Consider the following 25439-nt stretch of genomic DNA (forward strand, 5'->3'; position numbering starts at 1 on the left):
GGAAAACGTGGACCAGTGCCAGTAAGAAGCTGACTATTTTAGCCCAGCAGGAAGTCATTGGTTTTGGTACCCAGTATAGCTCTAGCAATGTGTAGGGTTTTAGGTTAATTATAGACTCGCCCATGACAAGAATATCAGGTATCTTGGAACCCTGTCATTGGCTAGTCTGTGCTACCTTGCTATGTACCTACAATAGTTACTATGAAACTACCGGCATGTTTATTTTGCGTTTCTTGCAGGTTTTCCATCTTGTCCTTTACCAAAGATCATCCATCCATACATTTAGAAGAGTGTTATATCACAGTGGGGGAAAAAAAAATAGCTATAGGCTCTTTTCACATCGTTCCCCTGTCTTCACTATGAAAAGCTGTATCCAAATCTAGTCCATTTCACCAATCACATACTTCCCTAAAGAATGCGATTATTCCAAATTCAGACCAGTGTAACCGGTCTGAATTTGGTTTTGGTTGGCAGGAACATGTAAGTAGGTGTAGATTGCTTGTAATGGGTAGGAAAAGGAGATGAAACTTTCAAAACATTGTTGAAAAAAAAAAGCTAAGGAATTATAACAACCATATTTTTGTTCCATTTAAACACAAGCTGTTATGTAAGTGTCCACTGCAGTAGGTTTGGATTTAAAGGAAGTTAAACAGGCACACACTGGCTCTCTTGCAGCAAATGAAGTTATTTAACAGACCTCAAGGAATTCAGAATATTAGAGACTGCTTTTTTTTTTTTCTAGTTAGTGCCTCAAATCTGCCTGTAATAAGAGTATTGAAAGTTAGTAGGCAGTAATTTTTAAAGAAGAAAACCATAAAAATAAGTTGTCTGAAGAAATAAAACCACCTGGTATTCTAATGGCTATTTAAAATAATAACATTACTTGGCATGCCCTTAATAAAAATAATGCCTACAGTGTCAAATATTAATGATTTTGAATGTTTTTACCAAATTTTCATACACACAAGAAAAAATATTGAGCCACAACATCCGAGAAATACCAAATCAACCAGAGCCTGAGGAGTCTACAAATGGATACAGGAAAAAAGGCAAAACTGAAGATTCAGACAAACTTACTACCACACAGAGCTCCTCAACAGTATATTTTTACAGACAAAATCCTCATGCACCAAGCAATTAAGTACAGCATTCTTATTAAAGCAAACCACTTTTCTATGCCGACATTAGATCAACATCCACACCTGGACACATGTGCCTCGCACATTGAGCTGTGCTGCAATGTGGCCAACAAAACCCGCCTGCCATCTTTAGGCACCCACAGTTGCCAGCCCACCCACACTTTTCCCTCTTCTATGTCCACAATAGTACCGCTGCCTTCAGCTGCACTGGTCTTACCGCAACACTGCTTTACCTATCAACGGAAAATACAGAAATTAGCTTCCTAAGTTAAAAAATATCAAGGACTCCAGGACTGTCTCTAATTTAAAAATCCCTAGGCAGCTTTTGCCTCTAATATTAATGGGTTCTCCTTGAATGCTATCTGGTTCAGGCAATTAAATTTTGCTGTAATTATTTAGATAAAACTAAAGTAAACAGGCTGAGTCATTCTGGCAATAGGCTAACAGCGGGATATCTGGAAAATGTGGCTTTACTAAGAACATCTGCTAACACCACAACACTTACTGAGGTGTGTAAAGTCCCAATGACTTTTTGCTTTTTTTTTCTTCTGAGAAAGTTTAAATAATTGCAGATTGAAAATGCATGTTACGCTGGAAATAGCCCATGAAACCATCTTTCATTCTGTATATCACAGCATACTTCAGAGATTGTTCAGAGGCGTGTTCTGAAGTCTGCAGATGAGGTTGTGTATAAGGCTGATGTCCTATCTGAAAACTCAAAGAGCCTGTTTTTATTGAGTATAGGGAAAACAGGTCAGTAAATAAACGACAGACAAGCTTTACTAATATCAGTTTCTTTTACTTTATGGGAAGGTGCAGAGCATTAAATTCTGTTACTATCTTAATAGTGTATACAAACTTATTTTTTCCTCAACAGTGACAGGTCTTACTTGCACAACACGATGCATTTTGCTACTGACTTAACTTCTGCGTTCTTCTCTGGGTCAGGAATTTTCATTTCTCCAAAGATTCTGTTTAGACAGGGTGCTTTTCTCCCACTATATTTTTCATTTTTTCTGAACACAGAGGCCAAAGTATTGAAACAGTAGATCTGTCATTACTACACGGTGTCATGACTTCAGTTCATGGTGGTTTGTTTGTTTGTTTGCTTTAATCTCCTCATCTGGCAAAAATCTTTATCTAATTTAATTTTTTTTTTGCAAAGTCAAAATCAGCACAATTTTGGCAAATGTGACTATGTGAACGTTTTCATGTCTAGGTTTTGGTACAGGTTTCTTTACTGACCAATTCCTTTTAGGCTTTCCATTTTCTGCCAGTTGAGTTTGCATCCTTACCATTATATTTTGGACAGACGCAAACCTAAGAGAGCTTTTGGGTTGCTTTTTATTTGAAATTCCAAACCTCCTCCAATGTTCAAGTTCCCCAACTTCATTCACTAATTCTCTTGATTTGGATGGGGTTTTGAGTAACCGGGTTTAGAGGAAGTAGATGCTAGTAGTTTTGCAACTAGATGATCTTTAAGGTCCCTTCCAACCCAAACCATTCTATAATTCTATGATTTTGCAAAGTGTTCTCTCTTAACATAAAAAAAACCCCACAAACCAACCTTAATTGCTGGACTGGCTTGGTTTTCTTTAATCTTCTTTTCAACATAAATGAAATCAACATATTATTACAACATCTAAAGCTCTCTCTAAGACAGCTCTTCTATAATATCATTATTATTAACAACAGTAAATCTAAATAAATGTTCCCAGTTAGTATTAGCAGCATTTTGTCTCTAATCTGCATCTAGGAAGTTTAAAGCTTCTTATAATATGTTAGTATTTCTCCCGCTGGTAAAAACTATATAGCTGTCTGTCTGCATCCAGACTGAGTTGTGATCCCAGTAGACTCCCATCAGAATCTCAGGAGTACGGTCCTCCCCAAAGTGCTTTCTAAAAAACCAATCCTCTTTTACTTATGTAGGTTTGTTCTTATTACTAAACGTTTACATATGAATTTAAGAATTCTATTTTTAATGACAATTTCAAGAAATGTATTTGATGCAAATTAGGCTTCCTGGTGTGTATTCCCCATGGATCTCAAATTTATTTTTCTTAAGCATAAAACAATATATCCTGTCTTCCAGACCTGCAGTACAGCAACTGCCATGCAAAAAATCAGTCTATTCCATTTTCTTGTCACCTATCCTGTAGACATTAATATGTGCTTGCAAAACAGAAAGAGAATGTAAAGTTAAAGACAGAAATAATTTTTATAAAGCTTCATTAAATGTGATCCCCTGCAGGATTTTTTTCTGCCTAAACATGGTGTCTTCATCAGAAACAGCCTCACTCTGTAAGTTGTCTTCCCATTTTTGCTAGACAATCTTAACAGTTCTAAGTAGCTGTGAAAAATTCCTCTTTCCTATTCCAGAGTAACAGGAAAAAACAAGCAATTTAATTTTCTTTGTCTTCTAACCACCCTACACTCTATTAGGAATAATTAGCAATCTTCCAAAAACTCTCCTTGACCCAATTCCTTCAGTTAAAAGAATGATATCTTGGGTTAGCTCCCCTCTTACTTCAATAATTTTAAAGTCCCTAGAAGATTTTCTTCCAAATGAAAAAAAAACCCAAGTGTTACAATTCCTCTGGAACAAAATTAAAAAAAAGCTTTGACTGAAGAATAAAAGAATCCAAATCAGAGCTCCATGACCTACCACCTACGGGTGCTCAATTCCATGGCAACATGAGGCTTCCTAATGATTACTCAGCCTTAGATTACTCTATGCATAATATTAGCAGGCAGTCCTCCTGCAGGGAGCTGTGCTATGAAAAAAGTTTATTCGAAGGTGACTGTTCACTGAAGCAACCTGAACCGTCAGGTAACAGGTTTGAGTTTTTCAATAGGAAATTTCTGTAGGTTGCATTTTGAAAATACCAGCGCTGAGCCGCTACTGCAGCATATATTGTGAACAATCCACGTTGCGGTGCAGACCAACACGGTCCTTTTACAGAGGTCTTCTACTGGATATATTTGCAGGATGGTAAAACCCTTTACACTCGATATATTTGTGTCTGTATACACAGCATCTCACTAAATATGAATGAGTATATAAATATGAACTCCTACCGCTGATGTACTCAGCTTCTGAATTTACCACTTTGAAATATTATCCAGGTTGTTTTTTATTTTCTCTCAGCTGCTGTACTGCGCTTTGTGTTTGATAAGATTTTTTTAAAAGAGGCCTTTAATGAATATTAAGGATGAATACATTTTCCTCATATGCCTTCAGAAAGTTTCTGCTTTCTAAAAGCTAATGAACTCTGGATTTTGAATAATTATACTCTTTTCCAAAGATTTTGCCAGTAGAAGAGAATCTGTGGACAGCTCTGGCATTAAAAAAGTGTGCACACACTTACTCAAGATATGCCAAAACTCCAGGTATAGGGTCAGTATCTAGTATGAAAAGTAGAATATTACAATGGTCAATTTAACAAGTCAGTCCAATTTTATTGATGATGAGTAAAGTCTAATCTCAATACAAAATCTCTCTGATACAACTGTACTTCCCAACAAACAGGCAGGTCTCCAGGACACATCCTGTTTAGCAGACAGCACAGTTCGTTCAGGTTCTCAAAACGAATAATGAAGCACCGACGCTACAAGAACTACTCCTATTGAAGCTTTCTCATACAAACTTGTAATAACTGGAGAAAATTGGACTATGTTGCTCACCCAAAGGAGCTCCTGCAATAGGACTACAGGGGTACATCTTTTCAGAAATAGACCAGATTCCAATAGTTTCTAGCATCGGAAAGGATCCGCAAACTGTGAAAAACACAAATATACTTGCCAAGATCACCAACAGTGTACTCTCCATTTCACCAAGCTAATTAAGATGAGAAAAAGTACAAAGAGAAACATATGAGAAAGGTAATTTCTCAACATCTCTGACGTTAAACTCCTTTATGCTTGTCACCAAACTACTTAATGGATTCGGTGGAGGGGGTTATAATCTGCAGCTGCTATCTGCTGCTTCCATCAACACTGGAACTGGAAAAGTAAAAGGTAAAATCTCTCCTAAAAAGCAGTCAAAGGAAGCTGATATTTTGGAAGCTACCATCTTCTGAGGATACAAACTGAACATACAAGCTCAAAACTCAACCTGTGGTGTAGAATGGAGTATTATACAAACTGTTAAATAGGATCAAAGGCTGTAAAATACAGCAACTTCATGAAAGAAGAGGTACGAGAGAGTCAAATTAAGGACCCAAGTGCCAACATCTACCCTGTTATGTCTACCAAATTTCAGTGTTACTTCGCCAGACCTGAAAGTTTGTTCATAAAACTGGTCATCAAAATTGGAATTGCACTCTTTGCACTTGGATATACAACTCATGTTCATAGTTTGGGAAACTAGCTTAAAATGTGTTGTAAGAAAAATCTTTTCTCCTGAGCCAATCTGATTAATCTAAACATTCCCCTGGCAAGATTCAGTTCAAGAAATTACAACGCAAAAATGAAATGAAATACCAAAAATATCAAACTATATAAAAAACAATAAACACATTCGGTCTACTCTGTTTTTAACTACATATTAATGCTACCTGTTATGAGTAAAACCTCCTGTACGTTAAGATAATAATACGTATGTTGTTTAATAACTTTTCTTTTATTTAAAAGAACTGAAATGTTATATTATAAATTCCAAATAAAAATGCAATTTAATTAATATGCACATATTATTGAGAAATGCTTGATATTTTTGGACCCAAAGTTTTTAGCATTTCTATATCCAAAATCAACTTTACTGTGGAAAAATATTGAAGGAATATGCACACTCAAAACTCCTTATGCAAATGAAGTGGGAATTTCCACCAGTTCCAATTTATTGGATGGCGTTTCATTCATGTTATTTTTAACAGACATCAGAGAAAGCAAATACTGCAGAAAACATATTGAAGAACATTTGGTTCAATGAGCAGAGTGAATTAGCATCACCTGCAGCTTTACTGTTTGGCTAGTTTCAATGAGAGACTGTTTTATAAGTTTTAAGTGATCACGATTTTTCCTGGTTATACAGAGAGGCAACTTTTTCATAGCAATATTGATGAAAAGTGATAACTATGCAAGTATACATGCATGCATGGTGAGGAGGTGGGGAAAGGGAAAGAAGAGAGAGGGACTACAGTATAAATCTGGACTGGAAAGTACGTATGTAATCTTCTTGAAAGCTCTAATGTACTTATTCATGTCTATAAATCTGCCAGCCGGAGGGAGCAAAGATTTATGATTTAGGTGACCAAACTCACTGCTAGAGGTGCTTAGGCAGAAAGGTGAGAAGCAATGTCTCAAATAAGTAGGCCTGTGAGACAGAGTAGAGAATATTCAAAGCAAATAGCTTGCAGACAACAGATAAAGAAATGGGCTTATGTAATCAAGAACATATCTATGAAAAAGCCAAATATTAAAAGAGAAATCTTGCGCAGAAAAAAAAACTGAAGTTCTGTGAATGCATTTTTCATGTGAACAGCTCATTGGACTCAAGCGTTACTACAGATTTTATTTAACGAACGCCACATGATATTACATTAACAGCCACCTGATGATCATGCTAACAGCCTGTTCTTAGTATTTAACTGCAGATCAGCATTCTCCTTTTAAGAGTTTAACAAAACAGAAACAAGTGAGTCACTCGCACGCTACCACACGGCCAAGTACTTCCACGCAGCCAGAGCTGAGCCTGGGGCGCACCGAGGGAGCGTGGGACTTCCAGCGCCGCTGGATGCAGGTGGTCTCAGGGACGGGGTATTCCCATCAGTTTATGGAAAGTTGTGAAACTGTCACGCTGCTGGATAAAAGAGGGACACCGTTAAAGTCCTTACTGGGAGGAAGGGAATGAGGACAAGCAGCGGCGTGCCAAGCGGGAGGGAGCTAAGCATACTGTGTAAGTGTCTAAGGCAGGATGAGAGGGTGGAGAAGAAACTGGAGGTCTCGGAGTAAGAAAATAAAGGGGGTACTGGATGCAAATCCACGGGAAAACAGCTTCTTTCCTTCTGCCCTTTCTGAACCATTAGCCTAAATGGTACACACAGCCAGAGGACTGGTCCCTCCTGCCTTCGTTTGTTTCTGCCTCGTACACAGAATATCTGTCTCCAAGGCCCAGCAGTTGTTGACATTTGAAAATATCACACTGCACTGGAACACTTTATATTTATGCCTCTGCTGAAAGCAAAGTTATATCTCAAAGTCCCCAGAACCCACCATCACTTTCCCATTGCCAAAGCACGAGTTTTTGACGAGGGCAGAGTAAGTCAGCCAGCATGCTCTCCACTCCTAAGTCCAGCCAAAAGCTGCTTAACACATCAGTCTCTGCCCTATAAATCAGGGTAGACGAGGACTATAACTGATTTCCCCTTCCTCCCTCTTTTAGGAAGGACACAGTAATTGAGGTTACAGAAACCTGACAGTTATTAACAGGGATAAACGTGATACTCCTGACCTTAACCGCAGTTACTGAATCAGATGCGTGTGCATGCCTCCATGTGCACACGCACGTGTGCGGACGCCGCAGGACTCAGATTTTCCTGGCAAGTTGTCTGCTGCTGGCAAGATGAAGCAGTAACACTGCTGGCACAGAGATGCTGAGCTGAGGTCTAACATAGGCCAGCAAAGTCAAAGTGAAATTAGGTTTCAAAGATTCCAGTCTTAATTTTCCCCTAGAAGAGAATCATTCTCATCATTGTTTCCATAACAGCAATATGTGCTCTTGACAAGCTATCTGCAGTTGTTTTCACATCCAGACATTCTATGGTGGTTACACTCTGCTTCGAGGCAGACACTGGATTTGGTCAAAAACAAGATTGCAGCTTTTTTACACGATGTGTCCCAGTATGTGATGGAGACTGTCACACTTAAGATTGTGCAACTCTTAAGCTTCCAAAGCACTCAGCCAACATTAACTAAAGACAAAAAATAACAGAATTTTAAAAAATTTAAGTCTGATACCGCCAGCCTCAAAAACTCTCGTATTTTACAGTGCTAAGAAAGAAATATCCATATAAGCCAAGGAGATGTTCTCATTTAGGGCCAATCCCATGAGTTATTTACATTGCCAAATCCTATTTAGGTGCCTAAATAATAGCTGATTGCAAATATTTTTGTGAGCATGGCCCTTAAACCCTAATCTCTGCCAACAAGCAGCTGAGGGCTATAGAAAACCATCCTCTGACTTATTCTCTTCTTTGAAAACTGAACCACCATCAGTTAAAGAAAACCTGGGATTTCTGGGAAAGCGTCCAGAACTGCAAGCTAACAATGCCTGAAGCGGCCACTGCCATATTCTACGCTGAGGAATTTTTCTTCTTACAAGCTGTCTGATGTAATGTGTGCTTCATTAATATAACGGTTTTGTGCTTACATTTCCCACAAAAACTTTCTATGAAAACAGCATCGCCACCGACGCTTGACAAACAAGGACTATTTACTTCTTAATTTTATGGGCGTTCCCATGCATCTTCATGTCCCATCTGCAGTTCTCCTTATGGAAGTGTGTGTGGCCATCTTATCTATCAGTTAGGTCAGATATGGAGATGATTGCTAAGGATTATGATGGGGGTGGTGCCTATTGATTCTGTATTTCATGGGATAAACAGTGTGTTTAATATGAAAACCATCTGTACATCAAGGAAGAGAGAAGAAACTGCAATGTATAGTGCCGACTGCTTGTATTTCTCTTTGATGGATCCCTAATTAACTGACTTTTCTTAACTGATTGCCAAGGGGATATGCAATGCCTCTTCCTGAAAGACATAAAACAGAGAAGGGAGATGATACAAACAAGGAACACACACCCTCCTTAGAGGACAGGTTTGAGCCTGAAGTCAAAATAAAGAAAGGCTGAACCTTTCAGCCTAAGCGTTCAGCCTAAAGAAGAGAAAACGAGGACAGGTTTGAGCCTGAAGTCAGAATAAAGAAAGACTGAACTAAGCGTTCAGCCTAAAGAAGAGAAAATTGATGAGGCTCATGGTAGTCCACAGATTTTTTCAAAGAAAAGTAATAATCTGTTTCCCATGTTCAGAGGAGATAAGAAACGTAGTAAAGGGCTTCATTTACAGCAAGGGAATCTGGGGTAAGATAGTTGAAAAACAGTCAGGAGAGTTCACCACTGGGCACAGAACAACTCGGGACGTTACCGATTCCTCCTCATAAGAGGCGTTAAAGGGACATGTTAGACAAGTATGTCAGAAATGAAAAGGGGAATGTTAATCCCACACTTAGACAGGGACTTCTAGACTGTTTTTTCTAAATTTCTGATTCTATGGCTTTTAGAAGGTGTATTCCTGTGCTGGGAGCAAGCCATGGGAGCAGGATAAAGAAAAATTACTAGAAATAATTCACACTGATGAGTCTTTAGACTTTTCCTTTCTGGTGGGGTGGCATTAATCTCATCCTAAAAGTTTTTTCACCAACTTTAGAGAAATACAATGTAGATAAGAACAGTTAAATTAGGCATGTAGATTCCTTTACCAAAATATCCAGACTCTTCTGGAGCATAAATCACATGAACTGTTCTAAACATCCACCTTCAACTGAGTCAACCAAGTATCTACCATCTGTCAATAGGTCTAAGTTTTACTTACTGGGAAAGAAACCTACTGGAACTGGTGCAATTGCAAGTACCTACTCTCTTGATACCTAGTGTTAGCTAAAATGAATCCCAGTACAGGTCTTCCAGCCCCGGAAACTTTGTCTCTCACTTGCCTCTAGTATTAGGAGCTCTGAACTCAGAACACAGAACAAGGACGTTCTTCCTCCCTGATAAGTAATTCCCCAAAACCCAGAGCCCTGATTAAGTATTTATTCTCTCTACTTTTCTTTCCCACCTTCAATTTACTTTTCTTTATTCCTCAAGCTGCAGCACCTTAACTGTTATTCTCATCATCTGGCTGAAACTGGGAAACACTGGAGGGATGTAGTGACAGAAACTAGCAGAGTGTTGCTTCAAGCTGCTTTTCAGGGAAGCAGAGAAAGGCTTTCCAAGCCTTGCACAGTTGGACAGAACTTACTAATAATTGTAATGTTCTTAGATTAACTATGAGGAACACACAGACACACAGTGTGATCACACAAACTTTATTTGCCAAGCAAAACAAACTAAAAGCTCAGTTATTTTTTAATTCTCTCTCCAAATCTTGCTCCTACCTCAGAGAAGGCTGACTAGATCCATATCAGTTGGTACATCACCTATTAATGGCAAGCAACCTAAGCAAGTTTTCTGATACCAAACTTCCTCAAAAATAGAGAGATATACACTTTGCAAAGGAATTAGAGACATAGGCTGGAGCCGGATTTTCTGCTCTTTCTTCACTCCTGTAGTCAAAACAGTCAATGTTCACTGAATCTTTACCTAGTAGAAAAGCAAACACCACAACAAATTGCTAAAGGTGCATTTTCAACCTAGATTTTAAGCTTTTTTTTTTTTTTTTTCAGCATCATATGGTTTTAAGCATCAATGTTCCAGAGAAAGATAGCGCTTACTCAAAGAGATGCTGATATGTCAGGTAAATAAAGACTAAACAGAGTCAGGTTATGTCTGTACTTTGACTTGAGACGTCCAAAAAAAAAAGCTATGGATTTAGAAAAATCTGTTGTCAGCACTTCTCCCTGAGTCAGCTCTGGAAAAACTGCTGCAGGATTCACTGTGAGGAGACACTACGCAGCCGCCAGGGTCATCTTTCAGAGAAGAGACACAAGTGAATCCAGACTATGCACTCAAATACCTGGCTCTTCTCTCATTAAAGGCAATGACAGCCATGCTGGCCAGATTAACAGCTGGGAAAGTCCCCTGCTGCCCAGATATGTCCCCCTTACCTTTCTAATTCTTGTCCTTAAGATGGCTAAAGTTACTTTTTCATGGTTAGTACATCTCACCTTAGAGGCAACAACAGCAATTTCCTTATTGCAAAGAGCAAATCTGGTGCAGTATTTGATTTTTATTTCCATATTATAAGGTTCTCTAGAGGAAGGCAGAATGTGTGCTTGCTTCTGCCTGTGCCTGATACCAAATGTCATTGCATTGCCCAGCAGCAAATAAACCTCCCTTTTCAGACTCATCCTTCAGCTCACATCTTAAGATCTGCGCAAACTGGCTTCTTCTGCTCCAGCGCAAGCTAATGGAGGATTTGTCTGGATCCAAGCAAACCAAGCAGCCTTCCAGTTCCACAGGTTAGTCGAGGAAATACAATTGCACCATCTTTCATTTTGAACGTATACTTGCATCAAAACCAGTTATAAGGTGGTGAAGTTAAACAAGCACACACATGATGACTATGAAGTAGCTACTACTGTAAAAAATTATTTTCTGACCGATATTTCAAAAAAAGATGAGAGGAATTGATGCACACATACCCTGGACTGAGAGAGAGTACAGGAGTAATAAAACCTTTGCTGGGTCTTGCCCTACACAAAACCAAACTCAATTTAAGTGGTAACTCTTCCCCCCCCCAACACACAAAGCTTATAGTTTTTTTTTTCTCTTTACTGCTATAGTTCCTAAGTTAGGAATATTCTTTGTAACAATAAAGGTATTTGCAAATCAAACATTTATTTTCCTTAGAGTATTAAGTATATTGATTACATTATTATATTAGTCAGTCTTGGAAAACAGAGAACTCCCTGACTTTTCTCAGATGATTTTGTTTGCATTTGCTGATTATATTTATCTTCCATAGAGAACTGTATCTATCTTCCTTTATCATACTACCTGTGAAGTATTATCTAAATCTCAGTTGTAAGAGCCGTGAGGTTGAAAGATTGTGATAAAGAAGTAGAATAAATTCAAAGAGAAAATAAAGACAAAAGAGAGACCTTGAAAACTAGTTCAACCAAAGGCATTACTATTTCCTACGGCATATGAAATTCAGGCTGAAGGAAAATTTTATGCTGCACGGGCAGATATTTCTCCTTTGGCAGCTTTAATGTTGCTGTCAGTTACCTTCAGAAGTTAAAGAACAAAAATATTTATCTACTTTCTGAAATCAATTTAGGTGATACAGTTTTGGCTTAATTAGCATGATATGGAAATCTGCTCTCAACTCTGGTTGTAAGTATTTTTAAAATACATCTTCTTACCACTTTCATCCAGCAAGAAATCATCTTGGTAACGGAACTTTTCTGGTCCACATGCAATAAAAATGTCATCATCGCCAAAGAAATCCTGAAGGCACATCACCTGCAAGCAAAAAGGAAAGGAAGGCATTGTATGAAATACCTCATCATCAGAATTGTAAGAACAATAAATCCCTCCTTGTCTCCATCTGCATGAAAACTCTTCACTTTTAATGGAATCAACAGGGCTTCAACTCCAGATAAATTTCAAAGCTGTGCTCTGACCATCTGTTACAAGTGAGAAACACTTTTATGGACACTGCAGGAAGAGAGAGATAAGACAAAAAGCCATAACTGTCACATTTATTACATGATGCATCAATGGGGTATGAGGTAAATGCCTTTTGTTTACGCACAAGGTACCATTCAGTAGTTAGTGGATAATTAATTTGCTTTTGAGACCACATTTCTATCATTTGACTGGCATGAAACGAGGTTACAGCTTTGAAAGCAGAATTAAATGTAGTTATTCCATCAAAATCTCCTGTACTGGGAATGAAACTCATATGGGTGAACTGAGTCTCCATCACACACCCTTCATCTTCACCAGCAGACTCTATGTGAAATCTCTTTGAAGGCACCAAGCTGAACAACCAGGTGAGCTGGGAACGATTCTTCTAGTACTGCGTAAAAGAATAATCCTTTTCTAGTCCCAAATATGAATAGTAAGGATTACATTGGTGCAGTTTTATGTCCATACATGAGATTTCCTTACAACAGCTTTTAGTTCACAAAGCACTACTTAACAGTTTAATATTCTGGTTATATGACTATTTTTACTAATTTTCTTAAAGAAAAATCAGTAACTTTCCAAAAACCTGACTTCAGACTTACTGATCCAGTTTTAACAGATTTTAAAAACAAATTAGGTATCAGGCTACCTTAAAAAACCAAAGACACGTGGTAAACAATATTATAAGATCTGTTCCTGCTTTCCTCTGTTCCTCTGTTCCTCTGTTCCTTCATTTACAAGAAGATTTTAAAAGGTTATGTTTGCTTGTTTTTTATATAAAGTTTTGTAAATAAATAGTGCACTTGTGTTTGAACGGCATAATTTCACAAATAGAGTTTCAAGTCAACAATGTACAGACAGGAAAGTAACACATAAAGGATTTCTAAAAATTGACAAAATAGTTGAGAACAGTCCAGCTGAACCAGACCACCCTCTTCATAAAAAACGGGAGGGGAAAAGGCAGCACTTAAAGCCTACAAAAACACAAGTGAAAGAATTAGCTAATGAGATTAGACAGACTTTGCCAGATTTTGGCATAAAAAGCAACATCCCCCCAACCTGCAGTGACTGCTGTCTAGGGGTTATAAAATTCATATCATGCTTCCTGGAAACATGCCCGAAGGCTTTGGCATCTACAACAGTTACAAGCCTCTATGCTAGAAAAAAATCTTAAGGAAGAAAAATAGTGGTACATGTCGTGACTTGCTTGCAGAGTAAGATTTGTCATTGAAACTATTTTAAAAGTAGAAGAGTAGCAAATGAAAAAAGAGGAAATCGAGAGAAGAAGAACTAGATGAAATAAATAGCCAAAAAGAAACAAAGGTGCTCATCAAATTACCCTTTCCTTAAGCAATACACATAATTTTAAATTCAGGTCCACCACAACTCTGTTCCTGTCACCACTGTCATCTTAACATCGCACAGTACCTGAACACCAACATCAAAAATGTAAATATTTGATGGAGCTTTTTACCATGTTCCTACTCAGTTTATGTTCTAATAGTGTATCAGCCTCAGCAACCTTTATATAAACTCATTTACTTCCCAGCTATTTTTTTTGTCCACAAGACATATCCTGCCTATCTTCCCACCCCATACTCCCACCAAGCTTCAAACATCTCTTCCCTTCAGTCAAGTTCCTCTGAAATTGCCACCTCTCCCACAGCACGCACAAAACTACCCATTTGCCGAATGACATTAAAAATCCTGCGATTTCCTGTTTGCCTCCCAAGTTTGCCACACTCTGGGGAGTGATAACCTTTACATTTGTGTTTATACTAAGCAGAGCATTAGAACTCAACAAATAATAAGCGACCCTCGGCACAAAGTTGAGCTATTATGACAACAAGCACGAATGAAAATCAAATTCATATTTGAATCAAAAAAATTGTATGGATTTAATACAACTCAAAAATGCTGGGCTCTGCCCAGTTAACGGGGTTGCATTCAAGCCTAAACAAGACATTAAAATGGAGGTCACAACACCTAACCAGGCTCAACTATGCCGATATTTAAAGCATCTCAGCTTCAATCATTACAATTTGTTTGCAAATAAGAAAGAAAGTAAAATCAGCACAATAGAAAAATAATTTGTACTAAGACAGCCTTGTTTTTTGTTAAACTTTACACTTATAATTTAGAGTCATCTTATGTTTGCCTCTTTTCTTCATGCTCTCAGTTTCCTACTTTGTATGTAAAACTACATACACTTACAGTTTTTCATCCCTCCTGAGATTTTATTAATTTGGGAAATATAATTCTAGCTCCTAGAAAGCTCATAGCAAGAGTGTAAGCTCCCTCTAAACCCATCCCCCTCTGCAATAATATGTCTTTAGGATTCCAGTATCTTTTTATACTATTTATTGGAAGCCTTGAGATGTCCTTCACTGTCTGCTTTCTCCACCCTTTCAGTCTCAGCATCCCTGGCCCGCTCTGCTCCCCAGCTCACGCTCCTCAGAGCTGACACTGAAGGGCCTTTTCAGAAGGAATCTAACAAATATACAGCACCCTCTTCCAGGCTTTTTTGGAGAGAAATCTGCAAACACTTTCTATTCACACTCAGTCATCAGCTAAGCAACAGGACCTGCTTTTTATTACCCAATTTCACTTCTGGAGAACACAGCTCCTCAAAAGTTATGGTGTAGAAGATCAAGGATTTGTATCACCCATATTGGACTGTGCCAGTGCTTAAGAGACCAGTGTGCTTTGTTACATGTGAACAGTTTTAAAATTAGTCCGTTTTTAAAAAGGTGAATTACAAAGCCTCCCCAAACATTGTTGTTGTTTTCAATCCATCATCATCATCTTTTTCATAAATATGTTTTTAACTTCTATATTCTACCAGGATGTTTCTCACGATGGGGAAAACAAAGTCTATGCAGGAGCAGTTAAATGTACACCTTAAGTAAAAAGAAATTCTGAAAAAAGGAATCTTTTCTACCACACACCTGGTGCTAAATATACTGGCAAAGAGGTGATATTTACAGTTAATGGCGTCTCTCTTACACTCTGTAGGGGAATGAATAAACAACAGTAACATTACCAGAGGCCAGGGAGTCTCAGGAATTACAACCCTTTGCCTCGGTGGCAAGATAGACAACAAGCACCAGCAAAGAAAGTCAATCACTAGTCGAGGATTCGGGCAATATGCAAGACACGTAAAAAAAGACTAGCTGACCTGCACATACCCGATGCAAAACAGAGAAGAGGCAGAAGAATTTGTCCTGCCTAAACTCACCTGAGCAAGCTGTACATGCTGAAGCCTGGATCCCCCTCAAATCTTTGTCTTAATCAACAACTTAAGAATCCCACGTGCCCTTCCGGTGGGAAACGCAGGTGGCCTGCCTAGGAAGAACCCCAGGTTATTACATAACTCAGACATTGGTACAGTGTTTCCTCTAGAAGCCCAGAGGGGACACGGAGACCCAGCCGGGTCAGGCCCCGACAGCCGCTGGGGGAGCACAAAGCGGATCAGCTTAACTGCCCCAGAAGAACAGGGAGCAGGGCAGCAAACTTGGCCTCCAGCCCCAGATCAGGACTGGCTTTGCCCCATAGCACAGATACTACAGGCACCTTAAAAATTACCTTCACTTTTCGTTCTTTTTTTAAACAGGAGAGTACCTGGAACCAATGAGAAATTTCCTAACTATTGTAGAGCCTTTTGTTTTCCTTTGACTGGCCCAGAAACATTTAAGCTCTTAATATTCACCTCTTTGAAGTTGGTAGCTTGGTTACAGAGACCTTCTTTCTTATATCTACAAAAGATGCAAGAAATTTTGCTTCGTGTTTTGGAGTACAGATGACCCAAGAGTAAGAATAGCAACTTGTAGACCCATTACCTAGTTTCATTCTCCCACCACAAGTGAGAAAGAACAGTCAGTAGTGGTGTGAAGGAGGCACAGAGGGAAGGGGAAACGGAGGGGAAAGAGAGGGAAAGGCAGAGGGGAAGAGAAGGAGAGGGAGAAGAAGGAGGGGAGAAAGGAGAGAGGGATGGAGAGAGGGACTGAATCAATCCTTTCTCTAAAAGCATGAAACACATGCTACAGATGAAACCACCTTTTGTAACTGCTGTGTTCTGACTATAGTAGAGTCAGGAACCTTTTTGAATTCATGTTTTAAAACAAACACACAAAAAAACCCCACCCAGAACAACATTCTTCGTATATGTCAGACACAGCAAATCATATACTTTCCTATTGTTTTAAAGTTGACCACATATCAAGTTAATACCTACTGTAAAATTTTTAAATAAAAAAGAATCAGAAACTCAAATTTTCCTCTGCATTCAGGAATAGCTCACAGGACCGGCACAGTACACCACCAGGATTAAAAACTCTCGTGTTTTTGTTACAATTTTCATAACGTTGGGTTCTTGGACAGAAAAGGAGGAGGGAGGTGTTGTTTGTTTATCTTCTTTTAACAACAACAACTTAATTAGACTCAAAGCTGAAAGCTATTTTGGATGAGCAATGAGAATACCTCAAGCTGGGGTGCCCTCAGGCACTACGGCTGTTGGAGAGCTGGAAAGAAACGTGAAGTGAAGACAAAGAAATGAGGTGGTAAACCAAAAAAGATGCAGAAAGAGAACTCAAATGATAAGTGGCCATAGGATTTTTTTGAAAAGAAAGAGAGAAATGAGTGATGGCAAATGGAAAACATGAGGCATAAAGGAAGGAGGAGACACGGGCTGCAAGGCAGGAGCACACACGGAGGGCGACAGAGGGGTTATCGAGGCTGGTGTGGAAAGAGCAGCCCAATGGAGGGGGCAGACAGAGGCAGTGGCAAGTGCCTTCCAGACCTCATTCCATAGCCAGAGAGCTGGGTAGTTTTAAAACTGTTTTAGTACTATTTTAAAGTAACCTTTTTGAACCTGAAACAATCTCAGGTTGAGTTTGATTATAATTTCGCTGATGGTGAAAAAGACATTAAAAAAAACCACTTTATCCTTGGAAATACCTCAGTGCTTAAATGACTCATGATTTTAGGACTCTGGCTCATTAATTTTGTGTCAAATTTTATGAGTTTTATTACAGAGCTGTTTTTCATTTTCCTGATACTTTTGGTTCACTCACCCTCAATGTTTAATTCCTACGCAGGTCTCTTTAGCTCTTCATATGTCGAAGGAGCTCACTATACCTCTGTTCTACTATTTTTCTCCTTTTTTCTTTTCCCCTCTGACCAATTTTTCCAATGAAACAAAGCCCCTCCTTGTTTCAAGGTATACTTTGACCTTTATTGATGTCTTCCCCCTACCTTCCTCCTTAACCAAACTCTATTTTCTACTAACCACCACCCGTGCAGTACTTATTTTACGCATTTCTCTTTGTCTATTGCTTCATGGAGAAACATCTCAGAATAGCTCCTAAACTGATTTCACTGCCATCTACCACTGGCAGTCAGTAAGAAGTCTTGTGACAGCTATGGATTTTCTTGAGAGCCTATAGATCCACACAAGTTGTTTTTATAGGTATTAATATAGTCTTGTTTAATTTCATAATCCTATCAGAATTACAAGAGCAGAAGAGACCTTCCACATTACTACATTTATCTCCCAGCCAATATAGGGCTGCTTCCCATACCAGCTTTCCCAATGCTTTGTTCAGCTTTGTAATATATATCTTACTGTGTAGAGCTTCCCTTAGCAGAAAGACCAGTAAAACCACCGATTGTTACTCATTCAGAAGGATTTTGTGACTTCAGGAAAATCAAAAATTAACCATTCCATACTGGTGTAATTGCTCTTTAGGTCATTGCTGTGAAATGAGAAATCCAAAGATATCAATAAGACTTCCAGAAAAGGGAAAGAAAAATACTTGTTGTTTCTATACAAATTTGCCTTTTATTTTTTTTTTTTTTTTTTTTGAGGAACCTCAGCCAGCCCCATTCTGTGTGGACTATGGGATAATAGCAAGAAATATCCTTTCGGAGGGAAAGGAATTAGATATCAACAGGAATTCACAGAGCATCACATTTGAGTATTTCCTTCAAGTTTAAGGCAAGTCTATTTCCTTTCCTGTTGGCTCAGGCTCTGAGGCTTTTATTCATGCCCTTTCACATTTATCTGTCGTTACACACATGCCACTTCTTGACAACCAGTCATCTACAAAAAATATCATTTATCATCAGCATATATGTACTTCCTCTCTCAGCTTCTGATCCAAGTTCTCTCCTCAGGTGGTGGCTTAGCTGAAGGCATTGGGAGGTATCTGCTACACATTCCCAAAGTTGAACAGCACTGAATTCATTCTTTTCTGTTGGAGTGAAATCTCCATGGTGACAACTGCATCGTCAAGCTGTGAGAGCTTTTCAGTGAAGAAGAGCATTTTATCATGAGATTCTCATTACAAGAGTGCCCTCTGTAAATGAAGAGGAGATGTTACCGTAGGGGTTTCTGTAAATGAAGAGGAGATGCTACTGTTGGGGTTGAAACTGGCTGAAGCTACACGGCAATGCTGTCTTTACCAACTGGTTTGTGAGGCCACGTTGCAGATTAATGCCTCTGAAACAGTATGTGTGTCCCCCCAATTTAGGTGAACACAAGACACCATCATAGTTCGAAACATACGAATTTTCATACTCAAACTCAGCAGAAATAGCTTGCTATCAGGCTGCCTGACAGGAGCAGATGGAAAGCAAGCCAGCACCCTCGGGCCCAGGGGAGCCGTGCTTCACCCCACACACACCTTCCTCCTCAGCCGCCTGTTGCTCAGCCCCGGCTCAGGACTGACTGCTCTTCATTTTGTTCCCTCTGTCACCAGTACAGAGGTTGCTCTATTAATTTAATTGTTGAAGATGTAGTATCAGTCTACTTCTACGATCCATGTATTCATCAACATCCACTTTGTGCTATACACAACTTGGCCTTTATGATCTCTATCCAGATAAAATTTAGCAAATAAATCACTAGGAATGAATTATCTGTTGTCCTCAGTTAAAATACGTATTTCTGTCTTGGTCGGCAAGGGCTTTTTGTAAGGACAAGAAATCCTTTCTGCACTATGCTTTATATACTAATCCTCCTTTTTGTTCTTCTGTGTTGCACTAAATGATGGTACGCTTAAAAGAAAATCAATCTAAATTAAGATCCCAGGTTTTGCAATTGTGCCATCACCACCTTCTTGAGTAACATGTTTAATTTGTGACAAATCTTTTTATAAACTTTCAAATGAGTCCTCTAAAGTTCAGATAAAGCTAATAGAAACTTGGCAGTTCTAATTCTCTGAAACCACTATACCCGGACCTGCAATATTAGGTGAGACCTGAACAATTTCTTTTTTAGATAAAAATTAATTTAGTAAACAAGCTTCCTTATTACAGAATTTCAGGAGAGCAGGGGATATTTCCCAACAGGGAACCCATGGGCTTATACATGAATGCAATGCTGAGAAGCACTAACATTCAGTTTCATGAAAGGTTTCTCTGTGGGAACCACTAACATGGCCAGTCCAATCGCCAGTCAAAAATTGCTTCATGGCAGACAGGATAAGAGCAGCGAGAACACCCGAAAAAGACTCCTCCTTGAATGTTCCCTTACTTTGACAGATGCACAAATGCAAAATTGTGCTGATGAGCTATTGTGAAGCAAGATAATACACATTCACATGGGAAAGAGGCAAAAAGCAGACAGCATCATCAAGCCTAGAGTGGGCATCTCCTCCTTTCACCTACTTTTTCATCTCTCGCATCAAATACAAACTTGGTGCCCTTCAGTTTTCTGACCAGCTCATTGTTTCTTTTGTCCCCTCACTCCACAATTCAAACCCCACAGTGTACTAAAATTTCCTTTCCTCCTGCACCTCTTCTGAAAGTCTCCAGAGTTGATGCTTGTTCTCGCAGCCACCTCTAACTTAAAACACTAGCGTTGCCCTCTCACTTCAGTTCCCTCTTCTAAACCCATCTCTACATCACACACCATGACTATATCTTGCCCAAGGCAACTCCCATTTCCTCTTCTACCAGACTCCATTTTCTCCCCTGCATATGAATTCTTTGAGCACGGTCTTTCCATACCTGCTATTCCATGGCTATAGCACTCTGGCAATACAACGTAATCCTCCTCCCACATCCTCCTCTTCAGCACCCTCTAAATTGCACCACAGGCATTAAGCTGTGGCTTTTTACAATCTCTCCATCATTCCACTAAGGATAGTATTTGCAAGTTCAACACCACCCTCTTTCTGAAATGCTTTGTCCTTATTCTCAATTTAACTCCAATTTATCAGCGCCACATAATTTCTGTGGAAATCTCCCTTCTGGTTTTCATGATACCATACTTAGTTATTCTCCTACTTGCAAAGACTGCAATCAATGCATTTCTTTGCAGTGTCAAACCACTCTTTGATTTTTGGAGAGTCTTAGTCTTGGGCTCCTTCCTCTTATTCTCTACAATGTCCTTGATTACAGTCATCAGGAAACTCTAGACCTTCTGTATTTCCAACTTCAGAGCCTACTATACAAGCTGTAAAACTCTACTGGCTTCCCAAGTCCACAATCTTAGTGTGCTCCTCTTTTTCTTTACATCCTAAATTTAGGATGCTACTTTGCTCCTTAACTCCCTATATAAAAGGGGTCTCAAATACTTTGCTACTATTATTGAAACTTAACTCTTTATACCTCTTTAACTATCCAGCTCCCGCCTTGTAGCATTCCAGTCCAGCCAAAGCAACTAAAAGTAGGCATTTCAGAGGAGTATTTCAGATCTTGCTGTTATGAGATGTGAGGTGAACAAACACCTTTACTAGCTTCATCTGACTCTAATGGTTGAAGACCAATGAATCACAGAATCACACAGAATCACAGAATTTTCAGAGTTGGAAGGGACCTCTAGAGATCATCTAGTCCACCTCCCCTGCTAAAGCAGGATTGCCCAGAGCACATTACTCAGGACTGCATCCAGGCGGGTTTTGAAAATCTCCAGAGAAGGGGACTCCACAACCTCCCTGGGCAGCCTGTGCCAGTGCTCTGTCACCCTAACTTTAAAGAATTTTTTCCGTGTGTTGGAACGGAACTTCCTATGTTCCAACTTGTGCCCATTGCCCCTCGTCCTGTCACTGGGAACCACCGAAAAGAGTGTGGCTCCATCCTCCTTCAACCCACCCTTTAGATATTTGTAAGTAGTAATAAGGTCTCCCCTCAGCCTTCTCTTCTCCAGGCTAAAGAGTCCCAGCTCTCTCAGCCTTTCCTCATAAGGGAGATGCTCCAATCCCTCAATCATCTTGGTTGCAAGCATGAGCTTTTGCCCTTGTAAAACTGGAGTGCATTGCAGGTTCATGGTATCTACAGAAAAAGACGACTCTGCTGAGAGTTTCCTCAGAGCCTCTTTTATTTCTGTATCTGTTTTGAGAGTGACTATCATACACAACATAGATTGAGGAAACCTGGATCTCTACAGTTTACAAAGCAAGCAATAATTTTTCATCATATTTTATCGTTTATCTTTATATTTGGTGTTTATTTGGTTGCCAATATGAACTCAACAGAGATCTTGAGTTATCCACAAATTGACTCATCTTTCTTTTTGGGCACTGCACTTCCCCAGCTTATTGACAGATGCCATTATTTAGTCAGAATCCAGGGTTGTGTGCTGCAGAGATTTTGCTATCTAAACAGGATTACATGAGATGAGCCGATGAAGGAGAGCATCACAATAAGAACATCACACTGGTACTTCTTTATATGGATACTCATACTCAAAGTGCCAAAACTTAGTCAACTCCAAAGCAACAGCGCAGAACTAAAACTAAAGAACAGCGCAGATACTCATACTCCAAGTGCCAAAATTTAGTCAACTCCAAAGCAACAGCGCAAAACTAAAAATAGTTTAAAAATTCTAAATAGTAAATCTTAGTTGTGCTTCTTTCGGGGCTTCAAAAGTTTTATTGTTTGGCATTTCCTAAAAAATGAGAATTTGCATTTCCACCCAGGTATATCCTATGTTTTGGCTGGAAGTACCTTGTGGCATTGGCTACTCCTTAAACCACTGCAAAGTGCCTAGCAAATCTCAAACAGTAACAACCAAGCAATGACTTGAGTACAACAAGACACATGATGCTTTATCCAACCCCCCCCTGCCGCAGACCCAACAAAAAGATAGAAATTTGCTCCACATTCTGAATGAGAGCTGTATCCTATTGTTTTGTGGTCCAACAGGTGGCCCATAGCATTTTCTTGGCAGACAAGAAGCTGCTAGAGCATAAAGCAAGGCAAAAGCAGCTGTATGTCCTCTACTGTCTGCCACAGGGTGACACCGAAAGCGGGATCAGGTATTATTATTGCTTCTTGTATTTGTACTGATGCTCTCTTTCCCCAGCAGCGCTGCTCAGTAACACCTGGAAGCATCAGCTGGCCACGTATCTGTATGCTGCAACACAAATCAGAACTACTCCCACATCCAGGGAAAGCCAACACTACAGGTGTTATCCAATAACAATTGCATTATTATTATTATTATTATTAATCATTATATTTGAATAACTACATTAATTAAATTTAAATATTTTGTATTTTTTATTAATGATACAAAAGATAAAGCTGAATTACTGGATAGATTATTCAGGCAAGTAAGCAGGAAGGCATACTTATGAGCAAATCAAGGACTGCGGCAATTTCTAAGCAATGTTTTTGGCAAAGAAACAGGAAAGTGAACCTTAAAGTTCACAAGTCCAGCTGGATGAAGAAGCGGGATGTCCATCTGTCACAAGTGCATCCCCAAGCATTTTTTTCCCCTGTCAAATACACAGTGCATATTCCTACACCCCAATTAAAGGGAGATAACTTTGCAGCCCCAGAGCCCAGACAATCTTGGTCATAAAAGTCAAACACATACATCAGCTAAACATTTCTCCTAAATAATGAATCACTTGGCCACATCAACTACAGTCACCTTTTGCGTCAAAGGAAACTGAATCCTTATAGTCACCACAAAATACTCTCCCCTTAATCCCACGGCAATTGCACAACAGATCAGCATGCTGTGATGGACAATTCAAACAGCAGAACAAAGCTGGTAAAGGGACAGAGAGGAAAAAACCTCCTCACATATTTAAAATAAATTATCGTTAAACAGACGATGTTTTTTCAGTACAACCAAACAGAATACAGCTGATTTAACAGCAGAAGATATAATTAATAGGCCAATGGAAAAACAGTTGAGACTTTGATGGCAGAATCCAACTACAGCTGGATTAATTTTTTTTTTCCTCTGCCATATTCATATCTTTTCCTGTTTCAGCTGCAATGCAACACTACCGTTTAGTGGTCAGACACACAAAGTGCGGACTCCAGCAGCCCTCCTGTATTTTTCTGCAAACACATAGTAACTATTTTAGGAGTAAATAGTGTACTCACATAATCTTAAGAACCAGGAAATTAATTTTACTGTAATTTGTGATCACTAAGCAAAAGAAAATGTGTTTTAATTTGTGTGCTTGAGTGTCAGAAGTACTAAGATAGTTTCAAAGACTAGGTGAATAAAAATGGAACATATTACAAGTTATTACCAGAAAAAACTCGATTCTCTCTCTTCCAACTTTGTGGACTTCTTTTGAAAAGTGTCTGAATTTCAGAATGTGTATGTACAAGGGAAACAATTTGTGCAGCTATACAAGCTGTCCTTTGCTGCAAAAGATAAATGCAGTACCATGTCCTTGTGAGCTTTTTATTTCATGATCATTACTGAATTCTACCCATTAAATACACAGGAACAGAAAAATTAAGCACAGAGTATTTTGCTCATGATCTAATGAGTGCAGAATTCTAAGAAAGCTTGTTCATCCACGTACACTGTTATGGCTAATATCCTCCATGTCAAGATGATGTTTACTTTTACTTATTTGCCATTCAAATCATTGTACACCTGCAGGTGGACTTGAACAAAACCTGCTGGTTTCAGAGCAGTGTCTTAAGCTATCTTAAGCACTTGTCAGTGTGTTCTTCAAAAAGGAGTGACCCTTAAGAGCTTATTGGCTGAAGAAGGCCTTTGTATGAGAAAACCTCTTATAAACAAAATATCTACAAATTGAAGGCCACATATTAGAAAACCCGAGCGGCTTTTCGATCATCAATCACGTTACAAGTGAAAATGTTAATTTTTTTTATTGGTTGGGATAATATTGCTTTTTAGAATATCATGCCAGATTTATTAAAAAATTTAATTCCACAGCTTTGTTATGTTTGCAATCAACAGTAGAGCACTGGACTAGATTCTCATGTCTGTGTGTAAAATTTCTAAAATAAGCAAGAACTATCAATCATGAATTGTCATTGTTCACATTTCATGACAAATTTTAGCTAATGATTTAATCCTATCCTTTTAGTTGCTTAGAGCAGGTAAATGAGGGGGCAGAGATCAGCTAGGTGAAATGAATTCACTCAAAAGAAAAATGCAGTAAGGTGCCAATTTCTGGGAATTGCTAACTACAGGTTTGGAGATAAGAAGGAAATGTCTTTTTAAAGTACAGCTAAAAATATTTTTCTGGGTAAGCTTCTAGTGCTAGCTGAAATTTAACATTGTACTCAGTCATGCTCCCTGTGTTTAATAAACGCATTACATCGATCCATTTCCACATAAGGCAATTAGTGGGTCTACTATTTCTGAAGTAGTTTTAATGTATTTTCGCCCAAATCTTGCAAATTTGGATTTTATTCATAAATCTCAAAAATAAGGTGCACGATTAATTTTTCTCAAAATCCGTTTTTTCCAAGCACCTGCAAATCAGTGCCTCGTGACTGTAATTTCTCCTTGAATTCAATACGATTTTTCAACCTAAGGTGCTCTCATCATTTTACCTGAAAGCGTGCAATACTGTTATTTCCATTTTCAATTGAGATCCATCAAACGCATGCTATAAGGCAAGTAGGAGTCCTTGAATTAACTCTTAGGGCAGAAGTACTTGATTCATTTTTCACTACAGTCCGCTATGTATTTTTCTAGAGGTCTGCTTATTTTTGCA

At 38.8% G+C, this 25439-nt stretch overlaps 1 protein-coding gene across 5 annotated transcripts in view; it reads right to left on the bottom strand.

Moving 5' to 3' along the window:
* Positions 1 to 25439, bottom strand: part of DCLK1 (doublecortin-like kinase 1) — a 250830-nt gene that overhangs the window by 110572 nt on the left and 114819 nt on the right. For all 5 annotated transcript variants that reach the window (XM_009888394.1, XM_009888395.1, XM_009888399.1 and 2 more), the window contains exon 3: positions 12222 to 12321. In XM_009888394.1, the coding sequence (XP_009886696.1) occupies positions 12222 to 12321 (100 nt within the window). The remainder of the gene's footprint in view (positions 1 to 12221; positions 12322 to 25439) is intronic.

Source organism: Charadrius vociferus, unplaced genomic scaffold (genome assembly GCF_000708025.1).
Source record: "Charadrius vociferus isolate BGI_N301 unplaced genomic scaffold, ASM70802v2 scaffold16, whole genome shotgun sequence".
Taxonomy (NCBI): domain Eukaryota; kingdom Metazoa; phylum Chordata; class Aves; order Charadriiformes; family Charadriidae; genus Charadrius; species Charadrius vociferus.